Source organism: Varroa jacobsoni, unplaced genomic scaffold (genome assembly GCF_002532875.2).
Source record: "Varroa jacobsoni isolate VJ856 unplaced genomic scaffold, vjacob_1.0 scaffold_1166, whole genome shotgun sequence".
NCBI lineage: Eukaryota > Metazoa > Arthropoda > Arachnida > Mesostigmata > Varroidae > Varroa > Varroa jacobsoni.
In genome coordinates, this window is record NW_019214068.1 from 80,690 (window position 1) to 100,066 (window position 19,377).

At 40.3% G+C, this 19,377-nt stretch overlaps 1 protein-coding gene across 1 annotated transcript in view; it reads right to left on the reverse strand.

Moving 5' to 3' along the window:
• Positions 1-36: 36 nt before the first annotated feature.
• LOC111267274 (uncharacterized) overlaps positions 37-19,377 on the reverse strand; it is a 35,404-nt gene continuing 16,063 nt past the window's right edge. Inside the window, exons 2-5 of the mRNA XM_022845414.2 lie at positions 17,391-17,495; positions 12,193-12,964; positions 7,562-8,365; positions 37-7,168 (exon numbers count right to left, since the gene is read on the reverse strand). Of these exons, the coding sequence (XP_022701149.2) occupies positions 7,092-7,168; positions 7,562-8,365; positions 12,193-12,964; positions 17,391-17,495 (1,758 nt within the window). The 3' untranslated portion in view covers positions 37-7,091. The remainder of the gene's footprint in view (positions 7,169-7,561; positions 8,366-12,192; positions 12,965-17,390; positions 17,496-19,377) is intronic.

Sequence of the window (19,377 nt, forward strand, 5' to 3'; positions counted from 1 at the left end):
ATTGCTTTTATCAGGCGTTTTTTTACGTTCTATATATATATATATATATATATATATATATATATATATATATATATAAAATTATCCAGGTCTATGTATAACCGGTTAATATGGACCAGCTGTCATCGAAGCTGCTGGATAGCAATTCAGCCATAAATCGATTGGTGCCAATTTCTTGGACTTAATTCGTTCCTTTCAGCTGCTATGTTTCTGTATAATAATTGTAACACTTTTTACTGTCTTCTTTCGGGAAACAGCCTTATTAGTAGTTTCATTCCGTTTATACACGTCTAATTAGAGATGCATTTAGTATAAGAATAATAGATCAATTTTTAATTAAAAAAAGATCTAGTATGCTTAGACTTTAAAAAGTTTTACACTTTTCAAGCCGTTTATCTATTCATGTTAGTAACCGCAAGTTAACTTAAAGTAGAATGTTTTTTTTCAATAATAAAAAAAAAAAAAAGAGAAAAAATATAAATGGATTGAGTAACCCAAAATCAATAAGTTTTTGAGACTTTCCCTTGAACCACTTGTCAAGCAAGCTTTTTCGGTTGAATATGATTCGTATGATCTTTACCTCGTGCATCGTCGCTGTGCTCGTCATTTTCATCGCCTCGATTTTCATTTATTCCGCCATATCATCATCATCATCACCATTTTGTGTTTATCCACTTCGTTACTTCTTCTCTCATTATTGTTATAATTATTACTGTTATTTTTGTCACCGTAATGGCACAAAACATTAGAAAAATAACGCTTGCCATCCCATTGTAATCATCGTCTCCATTGTTACAATTATCTGTTCTTCGATCATCACCGGTCATCAACTCAACTTCACCACCATCATCTTGTTCTCTGAACACTTCTTTAAAATTTTTAGCCCACGGCCTTCTTGATACATGTGTATCATGTGGTACATGTGTGTGATATAACGCGGGACTACCGTACGTGCCCTTCCCCCGCGTCACCGGGGGAAACTCAAGCGCCTCTTCATACTACTCTCGTTTATAATCGTACTGTCGTCATGGGCCAGTCTTAACTCAATTTCGTTGATTTTACTTTCCCCGCAATTCTCACAATGTTTTATTCATTTAGCTTTTATTTACGTCGTCTGTCGATAGCGATTCGAATAAGCTTAAATCAACCCCGCATCTTCAGATTGCTGATATCTTTTCATCATCGTTTGTGTTATATATGGATGTATATATAATACAGTAATAATAATAATAATAATAATAGTAAATATAATATTATTATTACTAATAATTATTTCTGCAATTGTCATGAATTCCCTTGTTGATAATGTCGGTATCAGTTCTTCACACCTGACCAAGCCTTATTATTACAAGCAGGCTTCAATCATCAATACTTAATTATTCATCCCATTTTATTGTTTCTCTATTACATACATATATATTTATTATTACAATTAGTATTCTTGTCATCATTTTATAATCGTCAGCGTAATCCTTAGACGATCAGATCAAAAGACAACAAATGTGCCATCGGCTTATAGAAGTGCTGTTCCTTATCGTGTCTAGGGTTATAATCGGATTATAATTAATTATTACCTATATATATATATATATATTTAAGTGTCATGTCGTCGACAGTACAGAGTACTGTATTAATATGGGCCGATTTTGCTTTGATTTTTCAGAACTTTTAGCAGATGACCAATATAATTCGGACGATAAAACTGCGTCTTCTGCAGTGCATTGACTTCTCCTTATGGTCTCATTTTGTTAATCTGGATAACGTGTGCCAGAGCGCCCTTATGTCCAGGTATTATACACTCATGTTCAAGTGTGCTCTAGGTAATATATGTACTTATATATAGTTAGACTCATCATCAGTTATTGTTTCGTTCATCTTATGTACCTGTATTTCGAGATCGTAATAATAATGATAGTTATAATGTTTGTCTTTATATATATATATATATATATATATATATATACACATATAGGTAGCACTTTACTGCGACAACGAAACACTATAACAATTATATGTTAAGTTATTACAGTTACCTAAACGTACAGTTATTGGGGGCCCCCTAAACAACGGTTCTATTTCGCAGTGCTATGGTAAGCTGCTTATGTGTGTCTTCAATATAAACACTTTTATCTCGTTCGCTGTGACGATTCCCGGTCAAATAAAAATCATTAGTTCGCTTAGAGATCGGGCTTCGATTACAAAGTGACATCAATATTTGTCAAATCCTCTAGAGTTTTAAGGCTCGTGTGTGTTTGTTTTAATTATATGGGTATATGCAGACCGTATCACGGCGGAAATTCGAATGCCAGCGGTGAGTCTTCTGTTGCCACGATTATAAACACTAGGAAAGAGATATTTCATTATTGAGTAGCGGTGCCCGTAGCGGTGTTACTAGTGCAGTGTTTCGGTCTATGCACCTATGGTATATATATGTATATATATATATATAGTTAATTATTATGTTCCGGGTTGCTATTTGTCATAGTTGTGTGTGTCTTATTGAAGCTGACTTTTCCTCTCGTACCTTTTGTGTACTAACTTCCAAGCGATGCTTTTGCTCCCTGTATTTGCCATTTGATAAGTTTTTTAGTTAAAGTATTATTGTCCAATCATCCCACACGAACATATCCTGTTCTAATATATTGACGGCGTCGTCAGCATTATTCAGTCAATAGTATTAGCAGTATTATGATTTGTTTATATATACAGAGCGTTTACACGACAAATCGAAACACCTGAAGCGGTTTCATGACCTGCCTGGGAATAAAATTTGGACAGATCAAACGACAACGACCTAGATTAGCGTAGCATACGTGTTTATATGTGCCTGTGTGTGTGTGCGTGCGTGTTTATGTGTGTGTGCGTGTTTAAAATTTATCTTATGACCGAACGGCAGTGGTATTTCTAGCGTGCATCGCTCAGTATGATGGCGTCTACGTTAAACATACTTTGTAAGTATATTTATTTTATTCTGCATTTGCAGAATAGGTCTGCACATTTTCCATGTTCTAGTTCACATTTATAAGCTGACGGCTCTAGGCATAAATCGTTACGAACAATTATAATCTGATATGCTCTTAGTACGGCAGAAATCCAACATGTAACAGGTTGGCCGTAACGACCGAACGCTGAGCATTTCCGAAGTGTGACAACAACGTTAAAAAAAAATAATGTATTCCTTCTACCGGTGTTATCGCAGTTGTATGATTACGTTTGTTTATTACTACTAGCAAAAGTTACTAACACAGAAACCTAGCTTGAACTAGTTGTCAAATGTTTGACGTCATCATGTAATAATACTATCACCAACAAAAAGATGGGTCTAATTCCGGTCCTGTTCCGCCTATTCGGATTATCGAGAGCGTCGATTGATCTTATTCGAATACCGCCGTTGTGGCGGTTCATGTCTTCACAGTTGTGAGGCTCAGTTCCTTTCGAAAACTTCTTATCGGTCGATTGATATTATCGTGTGTAGGTAGATATTCGTCATCATTATCGATATCTATTGCAAATTTGGGCGGTAGAACGAAGTTACGGTTGGAAAATACACCACCATTTTTTCATTACTGAGCGCTTCTCAAGCTCGTCTCCTGATGCTATTTAAGGATTTTGAGATAGGGCGCCCGTGAAACGTCGATAAATAAATAGTGGAGCTTACGACACGAAAATATGCACTCCCGCCGATTCAGGCTTCAGGTCATTCAGTTTTCGACAGCTTATGACGTCCAAACAACTAAGGCCAATTCGAGTCGAGTATTATTAATGTTAAAGTATTTTCTCACACCGCATGTTTTTCCGTATGTGTTAATGTTGAAGTTCTCTGGTTTTAATATATATATATATATATTCTCCTTATATTAGAGGAGCCTTTTCCACTACACTGGCTTTGATTGTGTCTCGTGGTTCTTCTGTTACTGAGCTACTTGTAGCCCAGTTTCCTTTCGCTCTTATTTTATGCCCATCCGTTTAGTAACTGAAACTATCAAGCATCGTGATCGTCTGGATTTCCTGTGTCAAATACATTACTTCGTCGTCTGTATCAGTCCTGTCCTTCGCTCGCATGGCCTACTCTTCAACTCTTCATTTCATTTTATATGTTCATGTATACATATTTCTATTCATTTACTTGTGTCTTATACTAATAATATATATATATATACGTTATTATTCCCCTTCATACATAGTGTCATCATACATATATATATGGGGTTTCAGTTGTTTCGTCACTTTTGATATGCTACACGTGGTTGTATCCGTTCCTTTAAAAATGATGGATTTACCACATTTTTCATGTTCATCATCAGCATTACTGTTGTTGTTATCATCATTCTGCATCAGACTGCATTTGCCACCAATTTTGCCACCCGGTTGCTTTTTTCCCTTCAGTGTATCTCTACTATTCTGCTATATATATATATATAATGTGTCGGTCACGCATACGGTCAACGAGGAAAAACTCCTCATTCCAGTAAAATATTATTAATTTATCGTTCTTATTGTGCTGGCTGTCTTACGGTTTCGTCTCTAGATTAGATCGGATGAGATTATCGACACTCATCACTAATCAGGAGTGGAATCCTTTGTTTGCAATCCTTTCTGTTCGAGAGAAGATAGTGAACACAATATCAGTCAACGCCAACCGACAACCTGGATTACTAAACGCCTTGGAAATCTTTCATCTCAATCATAGTTATCGTATATACCACTCCATTATAATTTGTATTAAAAGTTACGGTTCGGCGCACCATCAGCATTACATATTCCACTTCCTTTCATTTACAACCGAATATTGTCATTCCATACCCTGGTCACGCTCTACCGAGGTTCTCGTCCTCCGCTAATTTGCTCCTATACCGGCACCCCTAACAGGACATATTTGTCAGTTTGACGCTCGTACAAGAAATCCGGAAACAGGCATAGGCGCCTATTTAAGTATCTCCCATTGCTCGCGTTATTAATACACCTAAGTGTACAGAGATATCCGTGCGGTACTGTTGGGCTAGGGCTAGTCAGGGTAAAGGAAACGGCTGGAAGAGGCAAGGAAACTGGTGCACTAGTAATTTGACAATGTTATAGAAACGAGTATTAAGAACTGTAACTTGTTTTGAAATTTCATTTATGTATCATTATGGACTGGTGATGATACGACGCTTACCGTTATCTGTGATGCCTACCTGTACGCCCATCCCTGATTGATCTTCTCACAAACTATACATGTGACGTTGGCAAGACTAACTTATCTCTCACGCTAATCATTGCACGCTCGCCAGTCTTGTTCTTGCTTACCATAACTTCTTCTCTGCGACTGCGGACTTTCGACTCGCTTTTAAGGGGTTCCGTCTTCTTCGTTCTTCGTTTCGAACAATAATTATCGCCGTCTCAGGGATAGAGGCTGCGCCTGACTTGGCTAGTGGATTTGGGCGGGTTGTTTAGAAGAGAAGCTCATATGCTAGGAAATATCACTTCCGAAAGTAGGTTTTAATTAGAGGAGCGGTTCTTTTTTTGATCACCAACATTGCTATATAGGTGGGACGCGATAATAGATCATTGATGCTTAAAATTATTGTTTTTTTTTTTTCTAAATTGTTATAATAAAATGTCTGCAGCTTTTATGATATGCATTGATTTCAATTCCAACCAGCGCCTGTCATGCGCCGATTATCTCGGATAGTGGCTACGTGAATGTTAAATACTTTATATGTGATACGACACTGCAGTAACAAGAACGAATCAAAGGAAAAAGAATCGAAGTGAACCAACAGCCGTAACGGTAGAGGGGCCAACTCGAATTTAATCAATGAGGGAGCTCATGTTAAAATTAGTGACTTAACTTTTATTTCCCGGCCTCTCAATCAACCTGCATGTCTACCAAATAACCCGTAAATTGCCACCATACGACTCCAATAAGTTACCATGTAAGGGCTCGGCTCCGGTTACGTACAACTTAAAATCGTTTACAGAGTCGATATTGTAGAGTTGCTTATGGTAAGCGACTTATCATCGCACTCACTTCGTAACTGGCCAGAATGGATAATTCCGACTATCTGCAAGAGTAGAATTCAAGCGTAATCACTGAGTAGCGTCTGCCCTATTTTGCTATAATTTTCATATAATTATATTACATTTTTTTTTCTATATTTTTACTTAGCACGAGCATGCGTTTATACTTTGCTATGCATCTGTCTGTTAATAGCTGGGTTCTATGTCGCAGCCAACAGTGACAGCAACAAATCGGGGTCATCTAGACATTTGCTCGTGAGGCCCCGAATTTCCATCTCATTAAGAGCTTTTTTCATATTTCTTCTTTTTGGTTTCACTTCGACGGTACATAATTTTTCATCTTCTTTGTCTTTGTGCTAGCTTTTTTTGATGCGTTTATGAAGCCGTATCAAATCGAAGCTTGTGGTAGATATCCTGGAAGTTGCATGATGGTACCATGATGGTTTATTGTTCTTCACGGAGATCTTTTGTCTTCATGCTGCGGCAGAAATAAACTTCGACCGGAATCGAAAGATTTGACTTTTACAAGAGGTATGACAATGTCAGGTCTAGATCTTTTATGGCATAACGGCAGCTCCCAGTGGGTCAAAGAAGTCCTCTCATATTTACAGGTTCCGCGTGTTTTTTTCCTTTTTGTTCCTGTCTACTTTTGTCGTTCTATGTTCAGTTCGATGACAGTGAAATTATCAACTCATTTTTGGGCCGCAGGCCTGTTCGCGCAGTGACCGGATTACGCCTATGGTTTCTCTATCAGTGAGCTTTATATATTTTATGAATGCCCTTTGGGGTTACCTCAAGGTCACACCTGATTGTGCCATATGTTGTAACTGCTATAAAACGAAGAAGTGGACTACCCGGCAAGCAGTGGATAGGTGATTCATGGTCGTACACGCGAGTGCTGTGATTCGGCATATCCATGTGTATATATATATATATATGTGTACATAGGCATTGGAGACGGCAGGTGATGATGTACATGTTGATACGCGGGTGCACGAATGTTTTGCGGTTGCGCTTGAAATTCTCTTTTTTTTTTCTCTATTTGGGGAAGAAATGCTGAAGGCTGCTATTGGCGCTCAACCACAGCTCAATCAGGCGTAGAACTCCTTATTGGCTGAGGGCCTCATGTAGTTCCTCCGATGAGTGCTGAAGTGATCATCATGGTTGCCTATAATGTGCATGAGAATGATTGAAAAAAACGATGAAAATAGATGTTAAAACAGAAAGGTAATGCTGATGACCCTATTCCGGCTCACTAGGAAACAGGTATCTTGGATAATTCTTGAATACTAATCAAATTTTACCAGTCTTTTATATATCGATTGTTGGGGTTACTGCAGTTAGTATGTAATTCAGTAACAATAAAAAATTTAACAGGCTTTGAAACGCTATTTTAATCTTTCCCGACTTCCGTTCCGTCTCAGTATAATTAATACAAGTTTGTTCCACATTTAGTATCGATAAGCTATACACGTACACCTCTCTTTACCAGCCTATTGCCAACCTAATAAGAGGATAGTCTGATGATGATAATAATACTAGAAAGATAAAGAATACTAACGCTTTCCGAGTGGATATGATCCTTCATCCTTCTTGCGCATTCGGTACACAACGAACATCACACACAGGATCGCGAGCAGGAGGCCGACTACGGCGCCCCCCATAACGGCCACCAGTATACCGGGTTGACCTAGCAGGGTGGACGGCCGTTGTGTCGCCTTATGCCGCAAAAGCACTTCACCGCTAGAAATTTTATTATCATCATCACTGTCATGTGTGATATCGTTCTCCTGGCTGTTTTCCCGGCTTTCATCGCCTTTTGCATCCCATTTTTGTCCTCCGCCACCTCGCGATGGCCCGCTGCTGCCGCTTTTTCCGTCATCTGTTTCCTTTCTTCGGGCAGTATCATAGCCATGACTATTGTCACTGCTCGCGACGCCGTTACCGTCGGGCAAATGACCGGATGGCCCAGGTTTATTGCCCCTCTGGTACTTATCCTCGTCGAGGGCGGTCGACTCGCCACCTTCAGCGGCTGCGCCCGTTCTTCCGTGAAGGACGCCACCAGCGCCCTCGGTATCGGATCCGTCATCATCCCCGTCGTCTTCGTCATCGTCTTCGCCGTCATCTTCGTCGTCGGTGTCATTTTCCAGATCAGCATTGCCCGCGCTCCCGAACACTGATCCAGAGCTTGCGGTAGTCGAGGACGGGATGGTTGTAGATGGAATCGCAAATGACGTTGTTGAAGGAGCTGCTGTCGTGGTCGTTGTTGTTGTGGCTGGAGCGATAGTTGATAAAATGGTACTCGATGAAGTGCTTGATGGGCCAGATGTCGGTGATGAACTGCCCTTTGGAAGGCTCAGGATTTCTTCCGGAAAAAAGTTACAAATGACAACAACAACAATCGGACAGTATACAGTTATTCTAGATGTAAAGTAGACCGCATAACCATAGTGAACGAAAGTATGGGGGCAAGTGACCACTATGTACAAATTCCATGCGTATGTATTGAAGAGTTTGCATAACTTATAAATATAATTGAGTTTGTATAATCTGTGCAATGTTTGTTTAATGTTATGCACTGCTTGAGATACTCGATAAGGAGCTCGTTCTACAGTGTTAGATATCTGTTAAGAGATATCCGCGCGGTGATATGATTAAATTATTGACAGAGATGCTCTAAATGGCTGGGTATGGTTAGAGTTTATAATTTAGATAATACAAATATTGGCATATACATAAGCGTTTGTTAATGTTTCCTAACGTAACGGTAAGCTTTAACTTTATCTAGTCCTTTTATGTTTTCATTATCTTCCTAAAGTACCGTAGTTTCATAGATCAGTAGCACAATGAACTATTTAACTGCCGCAAGCAGAATGAACAGGGTGGCCCTTGTTACAAAAATGCCTTTAGTTATTCGCAGTAGCCTTAGCGTGTCATTTTAGCAAAAGCCAAATGTCATTTCGGTTACGAACCCATTTCCTCTAAATACTATTGGCAACGGCTCGCACGAATTAATAGTACCTTATAGCTGGACACGGTGGACCTATTGAGATCCAATCAGACTTTCCCAATAAGAGGCAAACCTACCAACATAAAGAGTTTCCTTCGTAGAAACGAACATAATGCGCGGCCTCTATCTCAGCATGTCGACGAAACGAAGAAGCGGGCTGTGGCGGTTTAAAGCCACAGAAAAGTGGGAGAGTTATCGAATTATGAGGCTACCAATGGACGAGGTATTAGGGGCAGCATCGTAGTCTTCAGTTAGTTAGGCAAGAACGTCGGGATGGTTGAGGACCCCTCTTAATTAGTTTGTTTGGATGGACAGCTGTCAACATAAGGCTCTTCGCACTTAGGCTACACGAAGCTGAAGTGTTTGTGTTGACAAACCTAAGATCCCTAGGGTGACGGTACACCCAAGGAGTTGCCCTTAGGAGTAAAGCGCTACGTATACGCAGTATGTCCTAAGGTCTTGCAAAATAATGGAGCAAAACCAAATGCTTGGTACATTAGTGGATTTCAACTTTGAGGGACATGACTTATGACGACAGGAAGACAAACTCGACAGGAAAACAGTGACGTATATTGGAAAGCAGAAGAAGAAGATTTACCACCGTCGCCGCTTTATCGAAAGAATTGTTAGGATAAATAACCGTATTTGTTTTAACTTATTTTAATTCAACTTACCTTGGGCCAGGAAGCAGGTAAGTGAAATTATTTTCGAAGGAAATATGTTTACAGTACACAGCGCAAGCCGTAGTTAAGAAGCCTTTAAGACATAGCGGTTGAATTTCCTATATTGTTTTTGCATACGCCAAGTAAACAGATTCTTTATTCAGTCAACTCGATTCATCATCAAAATAAGTTAAACTACTGCACGACGATTCCTACGATGACTAAGATGGGTCCATTAAGAAACATGTCATTATACTATACGAAATATCCAATATTGCGAAATCGACTCGATTGAATAGTCATAGCTCTATACAATAGTCCTGAATTATTTACGCTGAAATTCCTCTGTAATTACCGACAGAGCTCATTTGCCTACAAATGCACGAAATGTTCCGCCACGAAGCCATGGCCCTGCTCGCATCCGCTGCAGGGGAACTGAGGAAGTCTGATAATTCTCATTCACCTAATACTCCCAGACCTGCCTGCATGCATAGTATTCGAATATGCTAGTGCTCAAATGGTCCAGTTCATTATTTCTAAGTAACTGTGTCTGAGTGTTTCCCTATTAGTGTTTCCTTTCGCCTTCCTTTCAAGCATGCCTCTTTTCCTATATACACAGACACAAAATTGCTATTCGGTCCCTTTTCACCCGTTTCTTTGGCGAGCAACAACACCTCCTTATTTAATCTCGTTTGGCGGAAGGAACGAGTAACGCTTCTACTACCATTGTCCTCACTTTTAGTTCAAATGAATGCTATGCGAATAGCATACGGTCCTTCCGTAGGGGTCTATAAAAGCCAGGGACAGCGATGGAGCAGAGCTATTACTTCGGACAACTCATTAGATCCCTTAGACATTATCAAAAAAATCAGGGGCGAGGAGAAGGCTAGCTATCAGCGGAGGAAGAAGACGAAAACGACGGCGAGCACAAATAGAACATCAGCTATGACTCCCGAGCCAGTTTTTCTGCGTTCACGGAGGGCAACGACTACCCTCACGGTTCTACGGTCCTAAGAGAGATCCTCAGGAGAAGACATTATCACTGTGGGACTTGGCAGGCCGCTTTAGGGTGATTTACAAGAATGAGGAAAAAAGCTAACAAAAAAAAATTTGGAATAGCGATGTTTATCGCACCAAGCAACGCTCGATAGGTGGTGCATTACTCGTAAAGATTCGGTCCATCTTCCATTCTTCGTGGATTGAGCTTTAAAAATGTTGGTCTCGGCTGGTTTTTTCGGACTCCATTTCCTCTACCTTTAGTGACCAGCAATTTTTGTCTTGTCAGAAGCTCGCATCGGTGTATGTTACTGTACAATCCTAGAGTAGCCGGCTGCATTCGCTCATGCATTGTAGCTGTGGGCCTCGGCCCGACTTGTAGCAATACCGATTCTGGACCTGATGCCGAAGGATCTTGGTAACGCAAATCTACAGCTCAAGCTGCATCCGCTGACAAAACCATGTTCAATGGCATTAACGCTCAGAAAGCAATGGCCCCTTCGGGGCTACTAAATTTATATCAAGCACTCCATAGGGGAAAAGTTGAACCACTAGTAAGGTGCAGCACCATTGAACAAATTGGTAGGCATCCTATTCCTCTCCCCTTTCCCTTTATCAGAACCGTTGCTGGCTGCCCTATCGCGTATTCCTCGAATAACTTTTTCCCTAGCAAGGAGTCCCTACCCCAGGCGTCCCAAATCATCGAAGGAATTGGACTCGAAGGGAGCGTGGATACATACAGCATTCCACCCAAACGAAGAAAGCCAATGTACTCCAACGTAGAGACTTTGCTCGTTTTACGCTTCATGGCGGAGGGGGGGGGGTCGACGTCGAATGTCGTTAGATTCAGCAAGGCTATTATTACGCGCAAGGCCGTATAGGCATCGTGGCAGTGAATAAGAAGCGCTTTGTCGGTTCAATCTATACAGAAGAAAGATTGTGGTTTTTTGAACGGTTACACAGCTGGAGGTTGCACTTCACTATATCCTTTGACAAACATTTGTTGTGACCGAAGCTTCGTTGAAGCAGACAATTGAAGCACTGGTAGCTACAAGCCATAGTACTGCACAGGTTAAGCTTTTGCTCACTTGGAGGATGTGGCTAGGTTTGAAAGCATAATTTAAACTAACGAGTTCGGATTACCGTGTAGGTAGGCTAGTACAGACAAGAAAAGAATCGAATAAGCATGTTAGTGAGATCGCCACTGTATTCATTGAGATAATTCAGCTGAGTGAGGCTTGAAAGGGGACGCTGGTATGACGTGACATGAAGAGAAAGGTACATAACATGTTGAACAGTGCTAGTTGATTATAGTGCAGTAAGAATAATTGATAGTAGCTATTTAGCGAAGTGACAGCAATAAAGGATAATTATTTTTATTTGTATTAAAAAAATATTGGAAAAGGGACAAGTTTTCATGTATACGTGTATATTTCATATTCATTAGTAACATGAAACCGCATCGTCAAATAGCATATCCACCGCTCTATTTTTCTGTTATCACTTCATCATGTTATCACCCACCTGTTTCATCGAGGTCGCTGTCTTCATTTTCATCTTCGTCGTAGTATTCCTCAGGGTCTTCAGCAATGGACTTCGAGGAGCTGTCATCCGTTGACTCCTCCTGTTTCTTGCGGTTTCTATCTTTGCTAGAGAACACGCCACCTCCAGCGGAAATATGTCCCGTGGCCTTTCCAGCAGACAGTTCGCTCGTGCCAGATCCCTCATAGTCACCTTCGTCCTCAGAATCTTCGTCGTCTTCCGGCATCGACGTAGTGCTCGCCGGAGCAATCAGAGGCCGCCGCGTCGATGATATTGGAACGCTTGACGAGGTGCTTGACCATGTCGTCGTTGACGACAAAGTAGAGGTGCTGGTTGGGATTTCCGTTGATGTGCTGTGACCACCGCCGCCAAGCTGTCCCGTATGACTTGAGTCCGTGTCTTCGCGCAGAGGCGGGGGCCCGTTGACGCGGCCTGGTCGTTTTGTTGTGCCTGTGGCCTTGGGTTTGCTGTGCGGCTTGAACATGTCCCCCGAACCTTCGATGTCCTCGTCATTTTCATCGTCGCTCGAGTGAGGTTGCGACGGTACTGAGATCTTCGAATGGCGACCGTGCTCAGTACTCTCCTGTTCTTCACTATCCTCCGAATCGCCAGAGCCCATTAGCGACTCAGCAATTGTTAGCTCCTTCCGTTTACTGCTGTTACCGGCACCAGCGCCGCTTCTGGATGAGGACTTTCGAACTCCGAAGCCAGTACCCGCCGTTGCATCGCGTTTACTGACATGGTGACTGCCACCCTGCAAAAAGAACAGAGACATGGTTTCTCAAACCGGTGATACATATTTATATAAATAAATATATATGGCGGGGCAAAAATAATTTAAAAATTTGGAAAAGTATCGTTACAGTTTGAAAGCCTTGACCGAACTTGTTTATCCTTACTTCTTATTTTACAGTCTCCTGTTATGCTTACAGATGTAAAATGAAGACTCTCAAATTGGCAAGTGGTTTCTGTTCTACTTATATATATATATATATATATATATATAGTCAGTGGGTGGTATATTAAATGAACTAAGGTACATCGTCTACAGCTTTTCACTGCCTCAGCTATGAGTGGATTCCATTACCATACGTTGATATTTTTTCACGAATATAGGAACATATACTATATCCTGTTTCCAAACACGTGATTTTGTGATATTTTAGACATCCTTCGTGAGACTGAAGTTTGCTGAATTACCAGGCCACGGCAACGCTTGGTCGTCATTGGTAGCGAATAGCGCAGAGGTGCGCTAAGCTTTGTGACAAGGCATTATACCATATATGAGGACGTAGTCATTCCCAATGAACCGGCGTAACCTCTCGGTAACTTCAACATGTTTCTGCTGTTTTACTACTACTACTACTGCTGTGAAACGTATCATTCGAGTGCCTTTGCCATTTCAGTATAACTTTTCCCAGTTAGAATATGGGTTTCGGTTATGGGCCAGTTTTCGAAAATCGTTCGTCAACTCGTTTAGAGGCATAACGCTCGATTTTTCAGAAAATTCCCTAATGAGATTTTTCTGGGAAACAGACTGTTTTCAATGATTTAATTTTTGATATTGCCTAACAAAGATGGGCTCGTTTCATTCGAGGTTTTTGGCAGGTCTACTGCCCATGAATCCAACTTGTTTGAATCAGTTGTAAAGAGTAACTTCGGATACAGTGGATGGTCCTTCAATCTGCTTAGGAAGACACTATACGAGATAAGCTTATCTTCGAAGAGTCCTCATAGAGAGACTCATGCAGCTCCCCATTTAGCAATACAGTTTTTTTTTTTATATCTGTTACCGATTTTACACGATGGCAGCGCGAGGTTTTGGCTAAACTTTCTAGCAACATTAGCGACTGCATGCTGCGAAATATGAATCCTTTGTCCTGTGCATTTAGTTTGATAAGGCAATTTGCTAATTTCTGCTCCTTAATGAAATCTGTTCCTATTCCACTTTATGTACGAAAAAAGTCAAGTTCACGTAAAGTTGAATAATGCCTCTATCATAAGTTGAGAACCATTCAGAGAATTGTTTTAGTTATCCTTTAAATTTCCTTTGAGACTATTTGAGTCTACTTAATTAAACACCGATACTTGATCATGGATTGGGAATCGATCGAGTTAACGTTAAGTGTAGGCCTTAAGTGGGTATTTATTGGGGTTTGAATAAATACGCATTGAGGCATTTAGTGCAGATGATTTGTATTCGGAAGGCACACGGTGACTGACACGTACGTACCGCTGTGTTAACACTGTCAATACTGACCGCGCTTTGGCTCACGTTAAATGTCACTTAAGTTATTACAGGGCCAGTGTGTAGCAGACTATACATTCTGTTGATATACTGTTTGTTTCTTTGGTTGAATTACATGTTCGTGTAACATATGTCGTTGGTTTCTAATTATCATATTATAACGATAGTTATGGGACGCCTTGAAACAAATCATCCAATAATAAGACAACGCTTACATAATAAAAATGAGATGTGAAGTAAAAGGGCACATGAGAGATCTCCTAAGCTTTGTGTTATTCTGTTTCTAGTCACTATAATCCAAGTCCATCAAAGTCTCTATTAACGAGCTGATTAGATGAGAGACATTTCAGGAAGCTCTTCAGTAAAATTATCGTTTTCGCTGCCTGCCGACGAAAATATTAGTATGTAGGTTTCAGGTAGGAGCTCTTTCATATCAATGGCCTCTCTTATGTACAACTGTCTAACTGAACCATCGTTATAACTGCCCTATAAAATTAAAAGTTAAACGATATTACAATTGACCTGATGATCTAATCCTACTATGTAAGGTTTTGGTACTTAGCGCGCATACAACACGCGCGTATAAGTACGTGCCAAAGTTATTGTACATACTATCGAATATTATACATCCACAAAATTTCCATGTTACTATATGGGAAGGGTTTAACGCTACCAATAAGCCTTTTTGGCGAATATCGCTATTTCCCCGAGCTGGCTATCTTAGTGGATTCGCCCGTCCGTCGCGCATCTGAATTCAATTGGTTTGCTAATTAGATCTGGATCACTGCGCCTACTTTCCAGCGATACAGGACCGCATTGCCGAACGGCTAAAGAACGGATGAGCAAACAGTGACTCGTTTCTTTTCTATAGATGTGTATATCTACGTCAAGCATTAGCAACGCGTCTTTGCAAAGTGATCGAGCCTTCAATGGAAGAAAAGAGGTATCATGGCGAGAACTGTATACTGTACGCCGTTCGTACACAGGCGAAAGTCAAAATTGGGCTAACAGTTGCCGATCAAGAACGAGCGACCTGAACTTTTCTCCGGTGGGCCTACAAAACCTATTGAGGTCTGGGTTTTACTCTGCCGCGTGCGCGTTCGGTAGCTGGCCACGCAAGCGAGAATAAACGAGAATAATCAGTGATTATCTTCCACAGCTAAACTGCAATGATGCAGAAGACCAGTCTGCCGAAAAGCCTAGGCCAAACAGGCCTTGTATCGTTCGGCGTTCCGCTGTCTACCTGGCAAAGGCTTTTTTTTTCTCTGTTTTTTCCTGACTTAGTAAACTCAGTGGACTTAGCAAGCTGTAAACGTTAGCAGTTAGTAGCCAGATCGAGGTAGTGCATTGGTCCTAGAACTCCAATACTGCCTTCCTTGTTCCACTGGTTTTATCTTCTCCTTGTGCAATCCTTCAGTCCTGGTGGTTACTTGGTCAGTTCCCGAGTCCTACCTTGCCCTGCCTCGCTCGCTACTGCAGCGCTGTGCTATATAAAGCACGCCCTGGAGAGTTTAGGCACTGCTGCCAGGCCAGTTTCTATCTTTCTTCTCACAAGAGAAGATCTAAAGGTCAGAGTTACTTATCCAGCTAAAAGCAGCATTGCTAGCAATAGACAGGAACGCCTCTGTCTGGAGCCCCGCTTCACAGCTATGGTTAACGAGTAATTCTGCTAGTATGTATAATCTTAGTGTGCTAGAAATCCTACAAGGGATACGGAGTAGGAAAAGAGCTACCACTAGTGGAAAGCCTTGATACCCATGCTTGACTCAGGCACTTTTCTTCGGCACTGGCTTTCTTTCTGTACAAGCTCTGGATATCGATGAACACTCAACCCCCTTTGCGAGTCAGTTTGACTGAGCAGGCAGGAAACTAGCACCCACCATTTCTGCCCTGGTTGCTGCTGAGCAACGAAGGCCAACTAAGAGCCACGCCATTTAAACTGATATGACCTGGTTAAGACACGAGCAAAGGAACGGCACGGCCAAGGACTTCGGTCAGAGATCTAATCAGCTCGTAATAATCTCGTCTAGGACCACTAGATGACTAAGTTATTTACTCGTATCTATACAAATCTCTATTATACGCGCGTATGGCAAAGATCGTCGACCTTCTTTTCCCCCAAAAGATTTTCCAAGCGACTTTTGTGGTACTTCGAAATAGAAGCGACGTCGATAAATAGCCTGAGGTTGACTCTATTTATCTCTATAAACGTAGAGATTTATTCTTCTTGGATTGTACATTGTTAAATAGATGTTGCAATTTTAACGTTTTTGTTTAATCTCTTTTGTTAGTGTTGTTTCGGATACAGACTCCATCTCACTGAAGGTTCCTTTGTTTAATAAGCGAATACACCAGCTTACCTATCACGACGGAAACGTAAATTCGAAATATTTATGTCTTATACAGATAGACTGGTCTAGATGATTTAACTTTCGATCTTGTACGTTGTTGCCATTGGATAAAGTCGTAACAGTTATAGCTCACACATAGTGAAAATATTAAATTAATAATATATTTTTAAAAAATTATGTGTTAAAAATGAGAAAAATATTAAAGAGAAAATATCAATAATTTCCCAACGTTAAATGAGCGTGTGTGTATGTTAGAGAATAATTTGTAAACATTACGCGATCATATGTACGTATATAGCTTTTTTGCTCGTTGCAACTATTAATTGTAAGTTTTAATCTATACGCCTGCATTTAATGATTATTGATGTGTCGCCTGAAAATTCGTGTTATAAACGCAATTTTTTCGAAATTATTCTATCAGTTTCACCAAGAAAATATTAGCTCTCCCTAGCAAACGAAACTTTTGACTGTTTGAAAATGTATTGCATTATCCTAAGGGTTATTTTCTAACGTCGCAACTATGGGCATCACCACTACTAGTGATTCAATCGAGCATAATGCTTTTCCAGTTGAAAACGTACGATAACCTGTTGTGACTGGCGGGAATCCATGGAGTCCTCATCGTCGAGAAAATAGAGATCAAGATCGCGGCCTACATTTGCTGCGTCGTCCGATCCAACGATTTGCTGAAATTATACCAAAAACAACAAAAAAAAAAACAGAGGCGTGAGTGTGGGGCTCATGTGATCTTCTAATGAAGAAGTGTTTACACACAGTCAAATCGCATACAGGAACCACTGGTAATCATCGCAGCGATTCAATAAATTCACGTCAAATTGATAATAGAAAAGCGATGATAATAACAGTAAAGACGACTTGTTTGGCCGTAGAGCCTGAACGCCCACAGCGACGGCAGCGAGATATAAAGAGGCACAGCAAGAACGTAACGCCGCCGAGTGCTAAAAAGGAAGTGAGCTAGTTAAGTGAACGAAAAAGCTCCACATACCCCATTTAGCGAAAATAGAAACCCTCACAAACTGACCATTCGAGACGTTGGTTCCTTCTACTATTGACAGTGGCTGAATAGTGCAGAGTTGATGCGAGTCACAGTATCAGTCGTCAATCAGATGTAGAAAGGAGCAGACAATCGATCTCAGCAAATGAATCAAGCAATATTTTTGCTCTGAGATTTGTACCATGAAGACAATATAATAAAAAAAAAAACCGTGAACTGAATCTAAATTCGAATTAGCAGACTACATAAATACATAGGGCGATAAATGTGGCCCGAAATTTTCCTGTGACCTGCCAAAAGAAATCTTCAGCGGTCTCCAATCATCCCATCGCGTCTGACCTCTATGCTTATAATACTAATAATAAGAGTAAAAAGTATAAGAAAATATTATAGCGAGTATACTTGATTGATTTCAATAATCAGCATCACATAAATTGGGAAAGATTAACTTTCGCATGTGATATTTGCACGGCTAGCTATTTAGCACGTTGGTTTTATTAAATATGTCATCAGGAAAACTTCCTACTAAAGGTGAAGACCCAATTCTATAACTGAGCTTCAATAATAAATAATAATTAACTATTTCTTTCTACTGGTTTAGAAACAGACATTTCGACTTTAATCTGTACAATGCTCCAGATGTTTTTATACAGACCTGTACAGCCAGCCTTCTTCCAACGACGCAAGCGATGTATGGTGGAATCAAATCTCTCAATTACCCTCAATCTGACAGCATAACTACACGATCAGTCTTCAACATGTCTGAATTTTTCTGCTATTTATTTTTGATCGCCAGTTGTAAATATCAATTTGTTTCACCAATAGTGCTTAATTAATGATGGTTAATTAATTAAATGGTTCAGTTATTCCGTATCAGATAGAATTGTATGTACACAGTTATCTATGAGAACCCGTCGGTGTGTTGCAAACGCATTGAGTCTTACCAGCAATGGTCTTAATAACAATCTGCTAAAATCGTCAACATGATTTTAAATCGGTCAAACTTAAAGCAAGCAACTCTAACGTCATGATTGGCGGGTTACTTCAAGTACCAATAGGCTTTATTCTCAACGTCGAGAAAAAATTGATAAGCATTACTTAGAGCACCTTGCCATAGATATAGATTATTATTTCACGACAAAAATTGACTTCTTATCGAACAGCCTCCTGAGGTATTAGGGCCCTGGAGTACGTTATTTTTCGGTAAGTTATAGCAAGCATAATATTATATATACTATTTATGCATAATATTATATATAGTATTTATTTTTACTATGCGACCAAAGCACATATTCGACCACAGATTAGAAAAAACTGCCTGTGTCAGGCGCCGCTAGATTTCCGTTCAGGCCAAAATAAAATTTTCACAGCAGCGTCACTTGCTGGTTAGACGTGAAAATGTGTTTTATATATCTATCCTTTATAATAACGTAGACTTACAATTTCTGAAAAGGATTCTAACTCTTCACTGAACGATTTCGCCTAGCTATTGTCAGCCCACAGACTAAACAACTCCATAGTCTTCGACACACCTCATCAAATATTCACCTGTT